Below are 24,256 nucleotides of genomic sequence, written 5' to 3' on the forward strand. Positions count from 1 at the left end.
ATGAAAGAAACCATGAAAAATAAACAAAAGAGAAACATGAATGTTTCCTAATGCCAACCGCTTTACAGAGTGCTGGCTGATTTTTATGTGCCACCAGCAAGGGTGCTTTTACACAGCACTGGCACAAGTCCACATTTTATGTGACACCAGCACCTGTAAAGCACAATCCTGTATGTATGGATGCCAGTAATTTTACTTAGCTTGATATGTCTTCTCAAGCACAGCAAATCGCCACAACTCCCCGTCTCCTGTCATTTCACCAACAGTACACCTGTTGCTCCCCACCTCCATTTCTTTTTTTTTTGTTTTTCTTTTAAACTTATTCACTATTCACTTCTATGTTCTGTTCATGCAGTTTTAGTTACTTTTTCTGATGAGTTGTAGTGCACCTCAGCACTCTTTTTTTTTTACTTGTTTCAGTCATTTAACTGTGGCCATGCTAGAGCACCACCTTTAGTCGAGCAAATCGACCCCAGGACTTATTCTTTGTAAGCCTAGTACTTATTCTATCGGTCTTTTTTGCCGAACTGCTAAGCTATGGGGACGTAAACACACCAGCATCGGTTGTCAAGCGATGTTGGGGAGACAAACACAGACAAACATATATATATATATATACATATATATACGTTGGGCTTCTTTCAGTTTCCGTCTGCCAAATCCACTCACAAGGCTTTGGTCGGCCCGAGGCTATAGGAGAAGACACTTGCCCAAGGTGCCACGCAGTGGGACTGAACCTGGAACCATGTGGTTGGTAAGCAAGCTACTTACCACACAGCCACTCCACCGCCTATAAAAGCCTGAAATTTTTGAGGACGGGGCCAGTCGATTAGATCGACTCCAGTACGCAACTGGTATTTAATTTATCAACCCCGAAAGAATGAAAGGCAAAGTCGACCTGGGTGGAATTTGAACTCAGTGACAGATGAAATATCATTAAACGTTTCGCCCGGCATGCTAACGATTCTGCCAGCTCATTATTATTATATAATTAATGTGGAAGTTGTCAAAAGTTGGAGGTTTATATCTTGTACTAATACTTCACAAATCCCACAAACACTGCAACAGTAGTCTATTGTTTTTTATTTTTTATATTTTTTTTTTACTAATTCCTATCCATATCGATTTTTTTAAAACTAGACACAATGGCAGTAGCATTATGGTCAATTAAATGAACTCCACTGAATCTGACATTCATTTTATTGATCTAGGGATATAAACGTAGATCCTAGAGAATCGAAATTAAATACAGCAAGGTAATTAATATGACACTGTACTATTTCTGCTAATTCGCTATCCTCGTTTCAGTTAGATGTAGATTTTAAATGGAAGTGTATTGATTTCTCCCTAAAATTAGATATCCTGTGGTGCAGGAGTGGGTGTGACGCAGGAGTGGCTGCGGCACAGGAGTGGCTGAGGCGCAGGAGTGGGTGTGGCACAGGAGTGGCTGTGGTGCAGGAGTGGCTGTGGTGCAGGAGTGGCTGTGTGCTAAGTAGCTTGCTTACCAACCACATGGTTCCGCGGTCAGTCCCATTGCATGGCACCTTGGGCAAGTGTCTACTACTATAGCCTCAGACTGACCAAAGCCCTGTGAGTATATTTGGTAGATGGAAACTGAAAGAAGCCCGTCGTATGTATATGTGTGTGTGTGTGAGTGTGTATGTGTGTGAGTGTGTATTCCCCCCACCCCACCCCGAACATCACTTAACAACTGATGTGGATGTGCTTACATCCTCGTAACTGAGTGCTTCAGCAAAAGAGACCAATACAATAAGTACTGGGCTTACAAAGAATAAGTCCTAGGGTTGATTTGCTCGACTAAAGGTGGTGCTCCAGCATGGCTGCAGTCAAATGACTGAAACAAGTAAAAGAATAAAAGAATCAAACTACAATAAAGAAGTGAGCAAAATAACATATGGTATCATAGGTGATGAACTCATTTTATTCATTTGTTTATTTTTACATCCATTTGTCCATGTTAGCATGGGTTAGATGAATATATATTGAGGCATCATTTTCTTACAGCATGGTGCTCTTCCTGTCACTTACCCTTACCAAATAAGGGATTTTTTAATCTTTTTTCCATTAGAAATCAAATTAGTAAAATACGTTTGATTTCTAATTGTGACTATTTCACTTACTCCTGATAAAAGTATGAATATCTCATCATCCAAATTCAACAGGTCACCAAAAGAGACTGATAGACTAAGTACTGGAATCAATTCGTTTTACTAAAAAAAGAAAAATACCTTCACGGAAGTGCTCCAGCATGGCCGTAGTCTGATAATACGAGTAGAAGATAAGAGACTAATGATAAAAGCTCAATTATCTTGCTCCCTGCAGTCAATAAGGCTGATTACGAACCAGTGGATATTTTTGATCATGAAAGATCAAACAAACTGATTCTATGATATTAATGCATGGGGAAAAACATAATAAACATTTGTTCTTGTTTTTATTTCCATATTTAAACTCAATCACAGATTTTTTTGATTTTTTCTCTCTCTTTCTAAAATTTTACAATGGTCAGAGTGAAGTGAACAAGAAAACTACAACAAACTAAATGTTTAATTTGTTTTCCTTCTCCATTAAATATGATTGCTAAATCCTGATTTGAAAGCAAATGTTCTAGATTACTGAAAGGACAAAAGCAAAAACAAACACAGAAAGAAAAACCCCAGTTGACATATCCATTGATTTTTTTTTTATGTCTCTTTGTGATTTTATTTCTATCATTTAATAAACTAGTGGGTTTACAGTAATCTCTCAGTGTAACTATGTAACAGAGTATATTTTCTTTATTAGATTATTGTATTGATTTATGGCTCAATATGTTTGTGGGCTTATTTTTAAGTGGCTGTTTGTGATAGAAACAAAGGGATATGACAAATATTCATGTACATGGCTTAGTAATGTTCTTTGTGTTTTCATAGATTTCTCAATTATTCGTTGTTCCTGCTATGAGCAAATAAAGAGTTAAAATTGTCAATACAAAATATTAAACATTTAAAAGAGAAACAAAACCTCTGACAGGATTTGAACCACATATTCATTCCTTGCCAGAGAAAAACTTCATTAACAGATAAGGCACTCCGTCGCTTATGATGTTGAGGGTTCCAGTTGATCCGATCAACGGAACAGCCTGCTCGTGAAATTAACGTGCAAGTGGCTGAGCACTCCACAGACACGTGTACCCTTAACGTAGTTCTCAGGGATATTCAGCGTGACACAGTGTGACAAGGCTGACCCTTTGAATTACAGGCACAACAGAAACAGGAAGTAAGAGTGAGAGAAAGTTGTGGTGAAAGAGTACAGCAGGGTTCACCACCATCCCCTGCCGGAGCCTCATTGAGCTTTAGGTGTTTTCGCTCAATAAACACTCACAACGCCCGGTCTGGGAATCACAACCGCGATCGTATGACCGCGAGTCCGCTGCCACTGGGCCATTGTGCCTCCACCATTAAAAGATACACTACACAATACCAGCAAATCACTCTATCTGGAATTATGTACTAAAATCTAATTTTTCTGCTACTTTATTTAACTTTTATTTCAGTTTTACAATTCTATTTTTAATTTTATTACCACTTTTTCCAACATACAAGTAAACATAGTATAACAATTAAACTTATAGTGTAAACATTCAAGCATTGTCGTTATATTTACAAATCCTGCTGCATTACACATGGAATTTTTGGTCTTCCAAAGTCATGGCAGTATATAATTTGACCTACCATTTTTGGCTGTAAATTTTGGTCTGAAAATTTTCATTTGTATGCTAGGAAATATGGCATTCTTATTGAATTCATAGAAAAGGAGGTTGAGAAGGAGGTTATGGAAGAGGTGGAAGAGATAGAAGCAAGCGTACTAGAGAACCTTTTTGGACAGCAAAGAGAAGAAACAGTGACACTAACCGGAATGGAGGAGGTGGCGCCAAGAGTGGAACATGGTAAACAAGCAAGAAGACAAAGAAAACATAGCTGGAATTTCATGACATATGCTAAAAGCATATATACCGAAAGTGTGATAACCAAGCTTAAATCCGTTATAAGGGTTAAGTTGCCCAAGGAAATGTACGGTGAAACCGTAAAAGCTTTTCTAATTGATAAAGAAAAATATAACAAGTTGGAGGAAAAGTGTCAAATTGAGAAGCCAGGATTTGTGGTGGAATTCAATGAACTGCTGCCAGTAATAGAATTAAGTGAATTAGATCCTTACATAAGATATTAAAAATAAAGAGAATAAAATGGTTTTAAAAATAAGAAGAAAAACAAGCAAACAAAATGATGCTAATAGTAAAAAAAAATAAGGAAAAAAGAAAAAGATTACAAACTGAAAATAAGAACGTTCAAATGGTACTGCATGTGGTACCTCAATTACTTTATCAACCCATTTCTCACCAAAGAGTATACCCATGCCCCCAACCCCATCAGTTCCCTACCCAGAAGATCTGTGAGGAACCTAGCAGAACCGCCTCTCCACCTTACCTCTTGGATGCATCACAAATGTACACACCTCCGTTCAAGCATCTCAACAATTTCACCAGACCTACCTTTCAATGTGCCAACTCTGAGGGTGTGGGCCGGCAAGACCAGCGATGGGAGACACCATTTTGCCTCTGAAAAGAAAGCTCGCATGTGCATTTGGTAGACATCATAAACATACAGACAGGCCTCAACCTGCATACATTTCACCGTCATTTTATTTTATTTGCTTCACAATCACTACGTTTACCAAGATAAAGACACTAGATAGGGATGGAGGGCAGGAAAAGGGGAGAGAGCCTTCCGTATAGGCAACTATTAGAGGTGCTAGGAGAAAGGCTTCTGGTAGAGGTTAGAAGAGAAAGACTTCTGGTACAGGTGGCAGGGGTAGGTTGAGAGGGCACACCACAAATGATGAGAGACTATAGATGCCCTATTCTCTAGCTAAAGGCGATGTGACATATCCACAGACAAAACAAAAACTGTTAATTAACAACCAGCATGGGAAAGCAAGGACACAGACATAGTTTGGACAACTGAAAATATCATGGGTAACAAAACTGACAGGGAGAGAGATGAAATTTTTGAGAATTAGGGCTACAGTAGAGGAAACAATAGAACATTTGATTAAGATAGTGGGTAACAAAACAAATGAAGAGATGGAATTTTTGAGATTTAGAGCAACAGTAAACAGAATTGAAAAATTGGGTTTCTTAACTTCACTATGACATACAGCATAGAATAATAATAATAATTGTGATGATAAAGTGAGAGAGAATCGAACATTGGATTTTTTTACTATAATAATAATTATGATGATAAAGCATGTAAAAAACAAAATGTGTTATTTACTTACGTTAAAAAATAACATTTATTGCCACATTAGTATCATACATATTACATATGCATTTTTGCTAATGCTTCTTTCATTTTTCTTTCACAACATATAATGGTATTTGTATTCAGTTGTGAAAACTACTTGTTAATAAAATAAATAGCAATTAAATATTTTCAGTAATTTCTTCAACTTTTTTTCAGCCAAGATCTGACTTCTTTTTCTTCTTCTTCATTGTCATCATCATGATTTCAGGAATCAAATTTGTGAGTCTTTTTCAAATTTGATTCCCAAAATGGTGATGGTGATGATCCTAGCTGAATCAATTCCCTCAATTATGCAGCAAATGCCTTTGAGAAAGATATGAACATCTAGCCATCTCCTTTGCCAATAAATCTATAGTCTATAGAAAAACTTTAAAAAAAAAATGACAGCTATCTTCAGGAGGACAACAGCATAGCAAAAATGGGCAAGTTTTACTTTATTTACATTCATCTTTGTAATATCAATAGTCAAATTCCACTGAGTTTTTCCATAATAAGTAGCAGTTATATATTGTGGTGGACGCCCCCAGGTGAGAAGTGGGCTGGTCCACTACTAATAAATAGTGGACAGACTCAGTAAGTAGTGTCAGTCAGTGAGGTATTTTTTTGTTTTTTTGTTGTTGTGGCAGATTGATTAAATTATCTGATCTTCTTTCCTTTATGGCCTGGTCCTATAACAATATACAAAATCAGTAAAGACCCTTTAAATTTTAGAACTTAGTAGAAATTTCCAGCTCCTCTCCTTCTGTGTTATCATCTTTTCCATGGTCAATTGTTTTAATCGAATGCAAAGAAGAAGGCCTGCGAATATTAGTGAAATCATTAGCATCATTGTGTTGTGGGTTCTCTTCAAAAGGAAGCATACTGCATTTCCTTTTGTTTTTTACTTTTGAACAACGACATTTCAGAGTAAATATATCAAGTGCAACCACAAGTGCAAATATAGATATCATAATAATTATACCCAATGTTCCAATTGAGATGGACGAAACTCTGTTGTCTTCTATGCTGATTTTCTTCAAGGTTTTTGCCTTATCTTTAAGTCGCTGGTTCATACTTTGCATATCGGCCAACAGCTCATCTATTGAAGTGTTTTTATCATCCAAAGAACTTGACGAGGAAGTAGGCCAGAAAACACTGCTGCTTGAGAGAACAAGAGTTACGCTCATGTTGTCAAAGCATATTTCTGTGCAGTAAAGTAATTTACTTGTTTCTAACGAAAGCAATGTGAAACTTGTTGAAAGTTGAACTGGTTCAGAAGTCGAAGGCCATAAAGTGAAAGGAAACAATGAAGATTCTGAAAAAAAAAAAATGTAAATGAATATATATTCAAATATACATATGAATGTATACATAGGCACAGGAGTGGCTGTGTGGTAAGTAGCTTGCTTACCAACCGCATGGTTCCAGGTTCATTCCCACTGCATGGCACCTTGGGCAAGTGTCTTCTACTATAGCCTCGGGCCGACCAAAGCCTTGTGAGTAGATTTGGTAGATGGAAACTGAACTGAAAGAAGCCCATCATATATATGTATATATATATATATATATATATATATATATATATATATATATATATATATACATATATATATATGTGTGTGTGTGTGTGTGTATATGTTTGTGTGTCTGTGTTTGTCCCCCCAACATTGCCTGACAACTGATATTGGTGTGTTTACGTCCCCGTAACTTAGCGGTTCAGCAAAAGAGACTGATAGAATAAGTACTAGGCTTCCAAAGAATAAGTCCTGGGGTCGATTTGCTCGACTAAAGGCGGTGCTCCAGCATGGCCACAGTCAAATGACTGAAACAAGTAAAAGAGTACCAAAGAGAAAGAGTAAAGAGTATACATATATATACAATCATACATACAGATATGTTGGGTGCTGGAAAGTTCCTGGCTTTAAAGGTATTGCAAAAGGCCTGGTTGGAGACCCAACCTTCCAACTTCTTTTACTGGGCTTAGAAAGCTGAAGGACTGCTGCAATAAGTGTGTGAATCTGAGAGGGGAATAGGTTGAATAAAATCATAATTAATTTATCCTCCTATGTTTTCTCTTACCCAAAGCCAGGAACTTTTCAGCACCCTCTCTTATATACGTGTGTGTGTGTGTGTGTGTGTGTGTGTGTGTGTGTGTGTGTGTGTGTGTGTGTGTGTATATATAAATTTATAAATGAAACATTCAAACACTGAGATTTGAAGTTAGATGTCACTACTGTTCATATCATCTGTGGATAAATTCTAAATTTGATGATATCACCAGTAGTGGCATGGGTGGAACACAGTTATAATAGCTTTAAACAGCTATGAATTATAAATTTGCACGAAGCGTAATGATGCTTAATGAGCATCTACCTGCTAGAAATAAGAGCTAAGTCTTAAATAATCCACCGTAGCGCACCAATATAACAGAGAAAAACAGTATGCGAGGAAAACAGAAAGAATTAAAACATTTAACAGCACAAATAAAAATATTATGCAATTAGGGATATCCACAAACCAGGTTTCGGCTTTTATCTATATTTGTATCTATATATATATATATATATATATATATATATATATATATATATATATATATATATATATATATATATACATATAGATATAGATAGATAGATAGATAGACAATGAATAATTACAATTTAATTTAATTAGGTACTTAATTATAGGCACCAAAGCTGTCCAGTATTTTCCACATAACTCAGGTGAATAAAAAGCAAATAAGTAACAAGGATGTCCAGGTATCAATGCATTACAGCCATTTCAAGCGGCTCCATTTAATTGGTTAATGCAAACACTACATCAATTTGAAATAAACCACTCTCCTCGGATGTGTACAACCATACAGATTTCCAATGTATCCTATATGGTCATATGCTTCCAAGAAGAGCAGTTTATTTCAAATTGATGTAATGTTTGCATTAATCGATTAAATGGAGCCGCTTGAAATGGTCGTAATGCACTAGTACCTAGGCACCCTTGTTACTTATTTGCTTTTTAGATAGAAAGATAGACAGACAGACAGATAGATAGATTATCTAAAGGCCCTGTGGCGCAATAGTAGTGTGTCTGACTCTAGATCAGAAGGCTGCGAGTTTGAATCACATCAGGGTCAAATAATTTTTTATCTGAAAACATATATATATATATATATCATATATATATAAACATAATTAAGGGATCAGCAACAGTTGCTTCACCACATACTGAAGTTCAGAAATAGCAGCTAAATTGCTAAAATTTCAACAGATAGCAATACTTGTAACTCACAAAGGCAAAACAAGAAGAAGCAACTGTTGCTGATCCCTTAATTATGTTTATAAATGTATAAGAACTTTTAAATAAGTTCTTCACCGATAATGGTATTTACATACCGAAGGGCTTGGTAAAAATTATTAGTTATTAATCTATTAATAAATTAATAATCCTTTACCCTTTTATTTGTAATATATATATATATGTATATATATACCAAACAGGAGATAGGGAAAAAAACATGTGATGGTGTAATACTTGACTGAGTCCGTTTTTTGGGATAGGTCTAGTCTTACATGGGATACAGTTCTGTATCCAGTTGTGTTGTGTGATAGACCATCCAATGAGGCAGATTCAAATGCCTGTTTGAGCTTCATTTTGTTTTTAAATAGCATGAAGTTTTTTTCATTTTCACCAGTGAGGTGAGAATTTTCAGAGAGAGAGAGGAGAGTTTCTTTCAAGGAAGCTATGTCATGTCAGTTTCTTCCTATTTTTGAAGCACATGTAATCAAATTCCAACTGAACTGAGAAGCCAACTACGTATGACTCCTACAGACAGTTATCCTCATAATGTATCCACTTGGTTCACTGTATTATTTTATTTAGTGGAGGAATAAAGTGTCACAATGTGGAGGCGCAATGGCCCAGTGGTTAGGGCAGCGGACTCGCGGTCATAGGATCGCGGTTTCGATTCCCAGACCGGGCGTTGTGAGTGTTTATTGAGCGAAAACACCTAAAGCTCCACGAGGCTCTGGCAGGGGATGGTGGCGAACCCTGCTGTACTCTTTCACCACAACTTTCTCTCACTCTTACTTCCTGTTTCTGTTGTGCCTGTAATTCAAAGGGTCAGCCTTGTCACACTGTGTCACGCTGAATATCCCCGAGAACTACGTTAAGGGCACACGTGTCTGTGGAGTGCTCAGCCACTTGCACGTTAATTTCACAAGCAGGCTGTTCCGTTGATTGGATCAACTGGAACCCTCGATGTCGTAAGCGATGGAGTGCCAACAACAGCAACAAAGTGTCACAGTTCATGAAAGCTCATTTGTATTTCTTTCCACCGTTTTATACACCACTCCTGGGAAACAAGAATTTGTTATGCGAGGGCCAGAGACACGCTTCATACCAGCTAAAATGTATTCTGACATGGTCACAATATCTATAAAAGAGAATACACAATTTAGTTTGTGTTATGTTATCAAACTTACCTATAACGGGATGATAGCTTTCTGATAGGAAGTCTGATGATGGTACAGCAACTTCATCTGTCACTACAAAGACAAGATATTTGGGTTTTTTATTCATTAATGACATTTTTATTCATTAATGACATTTTTATTTATTAATGATATGGAAGAGATTTTATATGATCTTTTGTTTGAATAAAATCTGTTAGGTTTTATTGTATGTTTTATTTGTTTCAGTCATTGGACTGCAGCCATGCTGTGTCACAGCCTTAAAGGGTTTAGTTGAACAAATTGACCCCATTACTAAATTTTTTTCAAGTTCTATCAGTCACTTTTGCTGAAATGCTAAGTTATGGAGAAGTAAACAAACCAGCATTGGTTATCAAGTGATGATAGTGAGACAAATACAAACACAAAGACATACACACACGCATACGCATGTACATGCATATGCACACACACATGCACACGCGCACGTGCGTGCACACACACACACACACAAATATGAGACAAACTTCCATGCAATTTCTGTCTACCAAATACACTCACAAGGCACTGGTCAGTCTGAGGTAATAGTAGAAGACACATGCCCAAGGTGCCACATACTGGGATTGAACCCAAAACCATGTGGTTGCAAAATGATTTTCTTTCTTAGCCAAACAGTCATATTGATTGAGGGCTAAATCAGTGGTTTTCAACCAGGGTCCATATGGCCCTTGGAGGGCCATATAAGATTTTGTTGTTAAAATTTATCTGCAATAAATTTGTTAGGCATGGCTGTGTGGTAAGAAGCTTGCTTCTCTACCACATGGTTCTGGGTTCAGTCCCACTGTGTGACACCTTGGGCAAGTGTCTTCTACTATAGCCTCAGGTCAACCAAAGCCTTGTGAGTGGATCTGGAAGATGGAAACTTAAAGAAGCTCATTGTGTATATATATACATACATATATATGTATGTATGTATCTATGTGTGTGTGTCTTTGTGCTTGTTCTCCCATCACTTCTTAAGAACCAGTGTTGGAGTGTTTACATCCCTGTAACTTATCAGTTTGGCAAAAGAGGCTGATAAAATAAGTACACGGCTTAAAAATAAGTCCTAGGTCGATTTGTTTGACTAAAACCCTTCAAGGTGGTGCTCCGAAACCATTAAAAGAATAAAAGAAAAAAAATTCACAAAAAAAAATTACTGTTGGATGAACATGACCTGTCAAGTTTTTCCCTTTTCTTTTTTCTTTTTTTGGGGGGTGTAAATTTTGGGAAAATGCAAAATAAATGAATGATGGATAATATATCTGACTACCAACACACAAGTCGTGATTTGATTTGATGTTATTGTTTAGCCCCAAATCAAATCTGATTGAACAAACCTAGGATCCCAAATTTTCCAATCATGGCCATTACATCATCATCTTCTCATGTAACACAATGCTATTTAACACTCTTGTTTGTTTCTATATTTCCATTGAAATACATTGATTTTGTTGCAATTGATTTTGAAAATAATAAAGAATTCAGCAAACCAACTTTCTGTTCACTCTGCGAAGCTCATGATGTGTGTGTGTGTGTTTGTGGTGGGGAGGAGTGATCATGAACCAGAGGCTGTGAGAGAAAATGAGAATTACAAGATCTTGTGGGAATTCACCATAAAGACTGACCATAATATTGAAGCAAAAATACCAGACATAATTATAGAGGATAAAACAATCAAATTGTAAGATCATAGATTTTGCAATTCCCTATGATAGCAGAGTCAATACCAAAGAAATCGAAAAAAAAATTGAGAAATACGAAGACCTAGCCAGAGAGTAGAGGAAACTGTGGATGACCAAGACAACAATTATTCCTGTAGTAATTGGTGCACTTGGTATAATCAAAGTGCTACCTAAAAGACTGAAAGAAATTGGAATTGAAACTCGCATTGTTAATCAACAGAAAAGTACCATCCTATATTCTGCAAGAATCCTGAGAAAGAATCTTGAGATTTGAGGAGATTTGTTGTCACCAAACTTCAAGATAAGACACCTGCTAACTAAATTAGTATGTACTGATGGCGGTGGTGGTAATGGTGGTGGCTGTCGTGGTGAACTTGGAGGGTTCAGGGTGGGGCAGTGCCCATTCAAGTGACCATCCAGGTTCATATTCAGAGAAAAGTTTGTGCCAGTTTATGACTTTTCAACCCCAGGTTGGCTAAAACCATGAGAGACATAAGAAGCTTCATTCTGTCATGAAGGAGAGCAAAAAATTTACTAATGAGTTCATGCATAATACCCAGGTTGAACAGCATGATGGAAGTGTAGCAACTGTTGTTGAAAAAAAGGTGAAATCAATGGCAAAGCAAAAAGCATTTGAACAATTGGCTGATAGGTGGGAATGAAAAACACTGCATGGCAAATATGTGGCCTGTAGCAAATAAGCTGATATAGACCAGAAGCACACCCATCAGTGGCTACTGAGCTCAGGGCAAAAGGCAGAGAGCAAAGGCTTCATCATAGTTGCTCAAAACCAGAGCTTACTAACCTGGAAGTACTAAGTAAGCATAAGGAAAAATGGAATAAACCCAAAGTGATGATACTGCAATGATGAAATTGAAACAGTGGACCACCTAATCTCTGGATTTTAACACCAGTAGAGTATAAATCTAGGCATGACAGAGTTGGCCAATATCTACAATGGATAATATGTCAGCATTATAAAATCAAAACTGCTGGCAAATGATACAAGCAACATCCTGAGGCTATAACTGAAGGAGAAAACATAACAATTCTTTGGGACTTTCCAGTACATACAGACTGGACCATCAAAGCTAATAAACCAGATATTGTTCTGAAAGACCAAAACAATAAAATCTGTTTATTGATCAATATGAGCATACCTTCTGATCATAATATCTTGGCAAAAGAATTTGACAAGCTCAGGAAATATAAAGATTTGCTGGCTGAAATCAAAAAAATGTGGCATCTCAAGATGGTTACAATATCAGTGATTGTAGAAGCACTTGGAATGATCAAAAAGGGAACTGAAAATTATTTGAGGATGATGCTTGGCCTATCATCCATGCAGGAAGTGCAAGAGAAATGTCGTGAAGCTTTTTGTCTGGTGTGCTAATGATTCTGCCATGCCCAGATGCAGTACCAGGCAGTGGCTCCCATGGCTTCTGATCTTAACTGATTCGAAATGGTATTGTGTACATGTAAAAGATGGGCTACAGCAAATATTCTGCTCAATACTACAGATTTGCTGGTCAGTTACTTGATCTTAAACAGTTGAGTATGTCCCTTGGTGGTTGATGATATGTGCATCTCTGATCAACAGTAGAAATAGTGGAGGACATGTGTTGAGAGGAATTCTTTGGGGCTTGAATAATTCACCTCTGGAAACATGTGTGTTTCATTCATCATCCTTAAACAACCCTTATTCAGAGACCTTTTGAGTGGGAGGGACTACTCGACCTGAAGAAAATTCTCACTGGGCCCCACCTGCAAAGGCATGCACTGGTCATCTTCATATCAGACCACCATGTTGCGCACATATGGTTGCGATGCACATGCCTGGTGTACCCTTATCAGATGGGTAGTCATGATGGGTATATTGGGCTTCATATATTTGTACTCCAGTGTCACTTTGATGACATGTGTTGCTCCCTGACTCAATAATAATAATAATAATAATAATAATAATAATAATCCTTTCTACTAAAGGCACAAGGACTGGAACTTAGTGGGAGGGGACTAGTTGATCATATTGACCCAAGTGTTTCACTGATACTTAATTTATCGACCTTGAAAAGATGAAAGGTAAAGTCGAGCTTGGTGGAATTTGAACTCAGAATGTAAAGACAGATAAAATGTTATTAAACATTTTGCCCAGTGTAGGCGTAAGTGTCTGTGTGGTAAGTAGCTCGCTTACGAACCACATGGTTCCAGGTTCAGTCCCACAGCGTGGCACCTTGGGCAAATGTCTTCTACTATAGCCTCGGGCCGACCAAAGCCTTGTGAGTGAATTTGGTAGACGGAAACTGAAAGAAGTCCATTGTATATATGTACATATATATATATATATATATATATATATATATATATATATATATATGTATGTGTGTGTATATGTTTGTGTGTCTGTGTTTGTCCCCCCAACATCGCTTGACAATCGGTGCTAGTGTGTTTACATCTCCGTCACTTAGTGGTTCGGTAAAAAGAGACCGATAGAATAAGTACTAGGCTTACAAAGAATAAGTCCTGTGGTCGATTTGCTCGACTAAAGGCAGTGCTCCAGCATGGCCACAGTCAAATGACCGAAACAAGTAAAAGAGTAAACAGTGTGCTAACAACTCTGCCAGCTCACCACCTTTAACAATAATCAAACAATAACAGACATAATGAAATTCATGCATTATGTTTCTTACATGAAGGAGTCTCTGCAGCAGGAAATAACACTGAATCAGAAATGCTCATGACTGGATGTTCTGTCAATGATTCCGGAATGCTACTGGTTGGTATCCATTGTACAAGAGAAGAGGCACTTAACATAGACATTATCTCAGTGTTGTTTTTAATAGCTTCCTCTGAAAAAGAAAAAATATATATATGTATGTCTACAGGGTGTCCACAAAGTCTGGGTACATGGGGATTAACACATACTTAAAGAAATTATTATTTCTTATATTTAATTACTCTTTTACTCTTTTACTTGTTTCAGTCATTTGACTGCGGCCATGCTGGAGCACCACCTTTAGTCGAGCAAATTGACCCTGGGACTTATTCTTTGTAAGCCTAGTGCTTATTCTATCGGTCTCTTTTTGATGGACCGCTAAGTGACAGGGACATAAACACACCATCATCGGTTGTCAAGCAATGCTAGGGGAACAAACACAGACACACAAACACACACACACACACATATATATATATATATATATATATATATATACATATATACAATGAGCTTCTTTCAGTTTCTGTCTACCAAATCCACTCACAAGGCTTTGGTCGGCCCGAGGCTATAGTAGAAGACACTTGCTCAAGATGCCATGCAGTGGGACTGAACCCAGAATCATGTGGTTGGTAAGCAAGCTACTTACCACACAGCCACTCCTGCGCCTATTGTTTATGTTATGATTTTATTTACTCCATGTACCCAGACTTTGTGGACACCCTGTATATATATATATATGTATGTATCAACTATACATCATACGCATGTAACAAATCAACCCCAGTACTCAGTTGTAAGTCTGGTATTTATTCTATTGGTCTCTTTTATGCTAAGCTGCAATGATATAAACGAACCAGCACCAGTTGCTAAGTGGCAGTGCAGGACAAACACACATGCATACATATTATTACTATTCTTCTTCTTCTTCTTATTATTATTATTATTATTATCATTATTGTTATTATTATTATTATAAAGGTGGCTAGCTGGTGGAATCATTAGCTTGCAAGGCAAAATGACCCCATCATTTCGTCTGTCCTTACGTTCTGACTTCAAATTCCACCAAGGTCGACTTTGCTTTTCATCCTTTTGAGGTCAATGAAATAAGTACCAGCAAAACACTGGAGTTAATGTAATCGACTAGTCCCCTCCCACCAAATCTCAGGCTTTGTGCCTTTAGGAGAAAGGATTATTATTATTATTATTATTGAGTGTTTATTGAGCGAAAACACCTAAAGTTCCACAAGGCTCCGGCAGGGGATGGTGTCGAACCCTGCTGTACTCTTTCACCATAACTTTCTCTTACTCTTTCTTCCTGTTTCTGTTGTACCTGTATTTCAAAGGGTCAGCCTTGTCACACTCTGTGTCACGCTGAATCTCCCCGAGAACTATGTTAAGGGTCTGTGGAGTGCTCAGCCACTTGCACGTTAATTTCACAAGCAGGCTGTTCCGTTGATCGGATCAACTGGAACCCTCGTTGTCGTAACCCACAGAGTGCCAATTATTATTATTATTAATTTATATATATATATATAAAGAGACAGACAGACCAAAAGATGCAAATAAACAAATAAATCAATTGGGCTAGATATATAAAATATACATACACACACACATGTAAAGAGAGAGAGAAAACAAAGATTGAAAATATACAAGTGATGAACGCTGTTAAGTGTTTTCTATATTGAGCATCTCTGGATCTCATCTACTGACTCTCTCTCCCAATATATATTTATATCTCCATTCACCAAATTCACTTTCAAGGCTTTGGTTGGCTTCGGGCTATAGAAGAATATACATGTGCAAGGTGCCACGCAGTGGGACTGAACCCAAGACTACATGGTTGGGAAGTAAGCTTCTTAATCATACATCCACACCTGTATTTAATAAGTTTTACTCAGCTCTACATTACTTCGTGGGTACATAAGAGGAAATATCTACCTTATCAGAGACAAAGTATAGACTTTCAAAGGAATTCAAAATAGCTTCTACATGTTTAAACCTCTACTGATCAGCTGCAGTTACGTAGCTGTAATGCTCCTAAAGCAACATCAGTTATTTTCTTTACTTGTAGGTCCATGTGTTGCAGACAGGATATTGCCTGTATGCTGGATACACTTTGATAACAGGCTGCAGTGTAGTATATGAGGGGGTGCTGAAAAGTTCCTGTCTTTCAGCGTATCATGAAAAGCCTGGTTGGAGACCCAACCTTTCAAGTTCTTTCACAGGACAAAAACTACCTACAAAGTGACAAAAACTACCTACAACCTCTAGGGAGTCTCCTGAGCATTTGAGAAAATCTAATTCCTATGTGTATTTCATGCTTATTGTTCCTGCACATCTGCTGCATACAAAGATAACTTTTCTTTAAACCTCCCTATGATTCCACTGCACCTCTGATATGTCCATAACTTGCACTGGGTGTAATGAATGGAATTTTTTCCAGCACCTTTCCTACATACTGAGCAGGGCCACTTATCTGATAGAAAGAGTGTCTTATTCACTTTCTTGCTAACAACAACTTTGGTCTTTGCTAGGTTAACTTTAATGCCTTTGATTCCAGGTTTTGCTTCCATACCTGAAATTTCTTTTTCAATTCTGCTCCAGATTATACTATAAGAACGTAATCATCAGTATATAATAGTTCCCACAAGCAGCCAGTGTTTAAAAACCAGACCCTGGTGAACTTCTGCTTCTACACTAAATTCACTATTGTATTCATGGTCGACTCTCACCCTACTGACAGCACCTACTACACATGACTTGTATGGCTCTAACAAAAATTCATCTAGTCCTAACTTCCCTTGAAAGAGCAAGGAACTCTGTCAAAGGTTTTCTCCAGGACAATGAACACCAAATACAATGGTTTACTTTTGGCAAGATACTTTTCCTGCAGCTGTCCCACTAGGAAGACGGTATCTGTAGTACTCTTCCCTGGCACAAAGCCAAACTGCATCTCATCTAGTCTAATTCTGTTTGCAATCAATTAGGCTCTAACTTTCTCTGTAACTTTCATGACCTATATATGTATATTTATGCACTAATGTGTGTGTATGTGTGCACGTGCATATGTATGTGTGTGTGTGTGTGTATATGTGAGTATATATAGATATATGCACATGTGCGCACACACGCACATATATACAAGAGGGTGCTGAAAAGTTCCTGGCTTTGGGTAAAAGAAAATACAAGGGGATGAGTTAATTATGATTTTATTGAATATATTCCACCTCTCAGATTCACACACTTATTGCAACAGTCCTTCAGTTTTTTAAGCCCTGTAAAAGAACTCAGAAGGTTGGGCCTCCAACCAGGCCTTTCACAATACCCTTAAATCCAGGAACTTTCCAGTACCGCCTTGTATGTGTGTGTATATATATATATATATATATATATATATATATATATATATATATATATATATAATTCTTTCAGACAGACAGACAGACAGGTGGATGTGGGCAGTTGATTTACCAAAGATAATACTATATGATAAAGAAAGCATATATTTATGAAGTAGTGTAAGAGTGAAGAAGACCATGTAATATTTATGTAAGATGGCAGAGCTGAGAGTTTCCTGGGCAGTGAACACTGAAGACATGTCCTTCAGTTAAGACAGAAAACACAGTGAACTTTGTGAAAACAATGGATGGGAGGCGATATACTTTTCTGTAGAGATAGGTATTAGAGGATTTGTTGTAACCAGGGTTCACTCAATGCTCATGAGTCTTGGACTTGCTGCAAAGGATACAAAAGATGTTGCCAGAAAATTGATGGAAGCTGCTAAGAAAGCCAGCCATTACATCAGGTTTGAGAGAGAGGATGAGTGGAGCAGCAAGAACAAGCATTGAGGATAGTAGAAACATCTGTCCCAGAGTTGCAACATTTGATTTACCAAAACTTGTGCTGTTGTACTGGAGTTTTGTCACCTGTATTGGTGGGTGGCCCTCAGCAGTTCTGGTTTTACAAGGGAAAGGGCAGAAACACCTACAGAGCTGTTTCACTGCTTGATGAGACATTGGTTCCTGCATTTGGTGATGGGTACAACAGCACCCTCAGATCACAAATCTTTTTTACTCTAAATCAGGGATTCTCAACCATTTCTTACCTATAGACCCCTTTAATTACTATCTTATTCTGATGGACCCCTCCTGACCCTATAACCATTCCATGTTTAAAAATTAAATTTATAAAAACTTCTTTCAAAATTCCTATTTTGTTTTTCACACATTAACTTGCATAGGTTGAACTATGTAAAACAGAGAAAGAAACCTAGCTGTTTCTTGCAAACATACCAATACATACATTTAAAGCAAAATCTTTTCAGGAGCCCTTAAAATACTATTACAGATCCCCAATTTACTATTTTACAGTGCAGACCACCCCCAATCTTATATGGCCCCCTCAGGAGCCATGGTAGACCCCCCCCCCCATAGCCATTTGATGTTTAGAAACTAGTTTTATAGGAACTCCTTTCAAAATTCCTATTTTGTTTTTCACACTTTAACTTGTGTAGGTTGAACTGTGTAAAACGTTAGAGAAAGAAACCTAGCTGTTTTTTGCAAACATACCAATACAAATATCTAAGTCAAAATTTTTTTCAGGGGTCCTTAAAATACTATTTACTATTTTATTGTTTGGACCCCAACAAATCTTATCTAGACCCTCAAGGGTCATATGGACCCTGCTTGAAAACCAATGCTCTAAATAAATAAATGATGAAAGGCTAAGTTGACCTTGACACGATTTGAACTCAGAATGTAACCAGAAGAAATGCTGCTCAGAATCTTTTCCAAAATTGCTAACAATCCTACCAGTTCACCATCTTAGCATATCTTTATAATGAACTGTGACAAACCAATGCGGGAGCCCCTATCTAGCAAAAATGGTGGCCAAATCTCCCTTAAATATATGATAGATATTAGATATTTGCTCAGTTGAAAATTGAACCAATGCAGCAGACTCACCTTGTTGCTATCTTACCACCATTTTACAACACTTCCACAAATGCTTGAGCAGAATGACTCAAAAGTTGCAGAACAAAGAATTGGCAAGACATATTTTTTATTTTTTTATTTCGCTCCACTGTCCATTTCCTAATTCACTTTAATTAATTTAATGAAAATAAATTGAATTGATGATCAAATGGCAGCTGAAAATGAAATTTCAGATTTTCAAAATAGACTGAAATATCAGCAATTGTTGCAACATTTGATAAAACTCTGAGAAACCAGAAGACAATGGTAGTGTTTGTCTCTTTTCTTTCTCTCTCTCTCAAATCTTTTTTTTTTTTTTTTGTTTCCTTTCTAACCAACATTCAGTCATTCACATAATGATTAATTACATCACTAAAAGTGTAATTTCAATCAATTAGAATTTCTTGGTTTACTATATAAAGTATTCTCACTTAACTGCGGTAATATTTGTTTCACTAATGAAATAATGAAGTTTTCTTTGAAATGATGTTATTGTTTTAGTTATTTCTTTCCCATTATCACCCCCCCCCCCCACCATGCATTGAAGACTTTCTTTTTACTATATATACTCTTTACTCTTTTACTTGTTTCAGTCCTTTGACTGTGGCCATGCTGGAGCACCTCCTTTAGTCGAGCAAATCGAACCCAGGACTTATTCTTTGGAAGCCTAGTACTTATTCTATTGGTCTCTTTTTGCCAAACCGCTAAGTTACGGGGACGTAAACACACCAGCATCGGTTGTCAAGCGATGATGGGGGGACAAACACAGACACACAAACACACATACATATATATATATATATATATATATATATATATATATATATATATACATATATATGACGGGCTTCTTTCAGTTTCCATCTACCAAATCCACTCACAAGGCTTTGGTCGGCCCGAGGCTATAGTAGAAGACACTTGCCCAAGGTGCCATGCAGTGGGACTGAACCTGGAACCATGTGGTTGGTAAGCAAGCTACTAAGTTGAAAAAAAGATTAGAGATCTATACAAATCAAATTTTTATATATAAAAAATGGAGGTGGAAATAGCACAGAAGTAAATCTACGACATTTCAATTTAAGAAGAAATGTAATAAAAATGATTTTTTAAATTATATGAAGAAAATATTACTGGTTTCAATGGGGGTCAAAAACAGTATAGTAGGGTCAGCTGGGCACTGTCTGTGAGAGAAACAGCACCATGATGCAATTCACTTTGCCAGAAATTTGGGAACGACATGCTATACTGCTTGGCATTTGTGCCGGAAGCTCCAATATGAACATTTCAGAGTGTTTGGTTGTCAATCTGAGGACAGTGCAATCAGAGGACTTGTACTGAGAGTGATAAAAATCAAACAACCAGTCAACATCATGGTGTTTGAAGTGTTCACTAGTGATGGCAACGTTATGCCTCCATTCATCTTCCCACATGGCCTCAGACTCTACATCAAGTGCCTGGAGGAAGAGAAAAAGAGAGGAGAGAGAGAGAGAGAGAGAGAGAATGAGAGAAGGATAGCAGAAGGGGACAACTCATAAGAATATCACTCAGCTGATTGGAAATCTGCAGGTAAATTTTCATTGCCTTAAACTAATCTCAGGTGAAAATAAGTAAACTTGAAGGGTTGACAATACCTTCGATGATAATAACTTTGGTGGTGCAGTTTTTCTGATAATAATTCCAATTCTCATGGTGTTCCAATGTGTAATTGACAGTCATCCACAGCTTACCCTTGCTGAATTGACAGTAGCTGTGTTTGATATTCCAAACAAAGGACCTGCAGGTAAAACCAAGTGTTCCTTCTTCACATATGTGCTTACACTGTTTCACAGAGACCTGCATGCGATGGGCACTGTAAGTCTCACGTAGGATAGCATTCTTAACCTCTGCATAACGACAGCTACCTAAAACAAATTGTTATCATTGTCATTATTACTACTAGCACTTGAAGTAGATGGTAAGAGTGACAGGGCGGAAAGAGAGGTGCTGCCCTGAAGAAAATTTAATGGAAACGGGTTGGTGTAAATGAAGAAATTGATGAAGATGAGGGAGCCAATTCTTGAAGTCTGTTTTTTGCAGGAAACAGTCATGAAGACATCAAGGATTAGACAGAATGGAGAGTTTTTATTTAGATTCTTAGTGGAAGTGGGCCTTATCCTCCATGGTGGCTGCTACCCACATTTGGGGAGACGTTTTATTCTTTTGCTGCATTCAGTCATTAGACTGTGGCCATACTGGGGCAATGCTTCCAATGCTTTAGCTGATCATATCAATCTAAGTTCTTGTTTCAATTTAGGACTTATTTTTAGAGATCACTATTTGTTGAACCTCTAAATTATGAGACATAAAGGAATACAACAGCATTGTGATTTTTTAACATAAACACAGATAAATACACACATACACAAACATATAAACCACCGCTTCTTTCCCCTTTTGTTATCTCCCCTTTTTCTTAGCTCTCCTGTGCAAACTTTCTGTCCGGCAGTCGCCATGATAGATCGCTGACCACAACATTCAATTTTTTTTCTCCGTGTTTTTCTCCTTATTCTTTCTGTTGAAGAGCATAGCTCGAAATGTTAAAGACTTTCTCTATTCCCGAGCGTTAAACTAATACATCCTTTTGTTGTTTACACCACCTGTCCTCGTCTGTTGTTGTTTTTTTCATAAATTCTCCCATAAACATACATACACACACACACACATATATGTATGACAGGCTTCAGTACAGTTTCCACTCTCAATGGTAGGCTGCATCATTACTGAGAAATCATGGTGCAGCCTAACAGCTCTTCATCTCTGCTGGTGAACAACACACTTTGCATAATAACGACTGCTTCACAAAGTTTGGCCTTCCACTTCACTGCCAGAAAATACTTCAACCCACAACAACAACAACTAACAATTACTAAACCTCTATAAAACTCAGACAAGAGACTCACAATGGTATACTTCTCTCACATCTGGGATGGTACTGCTTCTGTTCCCACAGACATTCTAGACTACATCTAGAGAAAGCTCCACTTGACTGATTATATCCGGCCAAAATATTCTACCATCCAGCAACCCACACCTACCTTACAATGTCATTCTAAAACAAAAATAAACAATCACATCATTGAAATCTCAAAACCACAAGATCATGCATGATTAATTGAAAATAATGTGAATAAATAAGCATTACATTTGACAGAGTAATCTGAATACTAAAGGGATAAAGTCACTCAACATACTCCAATGACCAACCCATAAACATGTTGTCTCCTCTCTCTGCCTTTTCTAAAGCTACAACAGTTGCTTTTCATCCTCAGTGCTGGCTGGAAACTTATGCCACTTCTATTTGTGCATTCCAAACTCTCTCATCTCTTTTCTTTTCATCAGCCATATTGCCTCTAACTCACACACCAAGACCCTACACTAACCACTATACTCAGTACTTTCTACTAGGAATATCATTCCACTGGAATTCCTGTACTGAATGTTAGAGTAGCAGTAGAGCATGGGACAGATGCTTTGCAACATTTATTTATTTCTCTTCTGAGTTCAAATCCCACCATATTCAAGTATTCTTACACTTTTCTTCTTTTTTTTTTTTCTAATTAGATCAAATAATACCAGTAAAATACTGGAGCCTATCTAATGAAATATAACCCTCTCTCAAGATTTCAGGCTTTGTGCCTGTTTTAGAAATTATTATCATCGTCATCATCATCACTCTGTGTAGGTGAATATATGTATGTGTATATATATATATATATATATATATATATATATATATATATACATATATATACATACATACATATATATATATATATATATATATATATATATATATATATATATATATATATATATATATATATATATACATATATATACATACATATACATATATATATATATATATATATATATATATATATATATATATATATATATATATATATATATATATATATATATATATGTATATATGTATATATATATATATATATATAAATATATATATATATATATATATATATATATATATATATATATATATATATATATATATATATATATATATATATATACATATATATACATACATATATATATATATATATATTTATATATATATATATATATATATATATATATATAATAGAAATGTGTTACAAAAACAAAGTAGAAACTACATGTGGGAATGTAAGGGGAAAGTAATCGTCATCATCGTCATTTAATGTCCATTTTTCGTAGGTTCAATGCTTTGACAAGAGCTGACCAGCTGAAAAGCTGTTCAGGCTCCATGTCTGTTTTGGAATGGTTTCTCTGGCTGGAAGCCCTTCCTAATGCCAACCACCTTACAGAGTATACTGGGTGCTTTTATGCAGAACCGGCATGGGTGATTTTTATGTGGCACCAGCCCCTACAGGCCCACAAGACTAGGGATGCTCAGCTGGAGAGAGTTGCAAGGGATGAGCCTGTATGCAAGGGCAACTATGCTTTTACTTAGCTTGACATGTCTTTTCAAGCACAGCAAACTGCCAGGAGTCTTGGTCCCCTGTCATCTCAATCTCTGTAGATTCCCTCTTATATATATATATATATATATATATATATATATATATATATATACACACACACACACACAAAAGTGTGTATGTGTGTATGTGTAGATGGTGAATATGTGTGAATATATCATATTTTGTCACTTACCATTTCGAATTTCACAGATGAATGGTAATTTGAAAGTGCATTCCATTGCATACCATGTATATGGTGTATGTAACAACACACTACCACATATTGCACTGGGTTTAGAAGGAGGACTATTCCAGTTGCTCCATGATGATGGACTTCCGGTTTTATTCCACTGGTGTCCAACCCAAAATGTTCTATCATGAAAGAAATTTTTTTAAATAAATTTTAAAAAATGAAATTAAAAAATATCATACAAGAAATTTTTTTAAATAAATAAATAAATATATATATATTTATACATACACATGCACAAATATACATGCACAAGATAAAGACAAAAAAAAACAAGAAAATA

The 24,256-nt window shown here is 36.7% G+C and overlaps 1 protein-coding gene across 3 annotated transcripts in view; it reads right to left on the reverse strand.

The window, feature by feature from the left end:
- Positions 1-2,689: 2,689 nt before the first annotated feature.
- Positions 2,690-24,256, reverse strand: part of LOC106881671 (uncharacterized) — a 44,046-nt gene continuing 22,479 nt past the window's right edge. The window contains exons 5-9 of one of the 3 annotated variants that reach the window (XM_089362424.1): positions 23,917-24,095; positions 20,847-21,116; positions 14,211-14,369; positions 9,830-9,892; positions 2,690-6,660 (exon numbers count right to left, since the gene is read on the reverse strand). In XM_089362424.1, the coding sequence (XP_089218550.1) occupies positions 6,074-6,660; positions 9,830-9,892; positions 14,211-14,369; positions 20,847-21,116; positions 23,917-24,095 (1,258 nt within the window). In that variant the 3' untranslated portion in view covers positions 2,690-6,073. The remainder of the gene's footprint in view (positions 6,661-9,829; positions 9,893-14,210; positions 14,370-20,846; positions 21,117-23,916; positions 24,096-24,256) is intronic. The other 2 variants (XM_089362425.1, XM_089362427.1) reach the window with 2 other exon arrangements.

Source organism: Octopus bimaculoides, chromosome 14 (genome assembly GCF_046866305.1).
Source record: "Octopus bimaculoides isolate indiv1 chromosome 14, ASM4686630v1, whole genome shotgun sequence".
Lineage (NCBI taxonomy): Eukaryota > Metazoa > Mollusca > Cephalopoda > Octopoda > Octopodidae > Octopus > Octopus bimaculoides.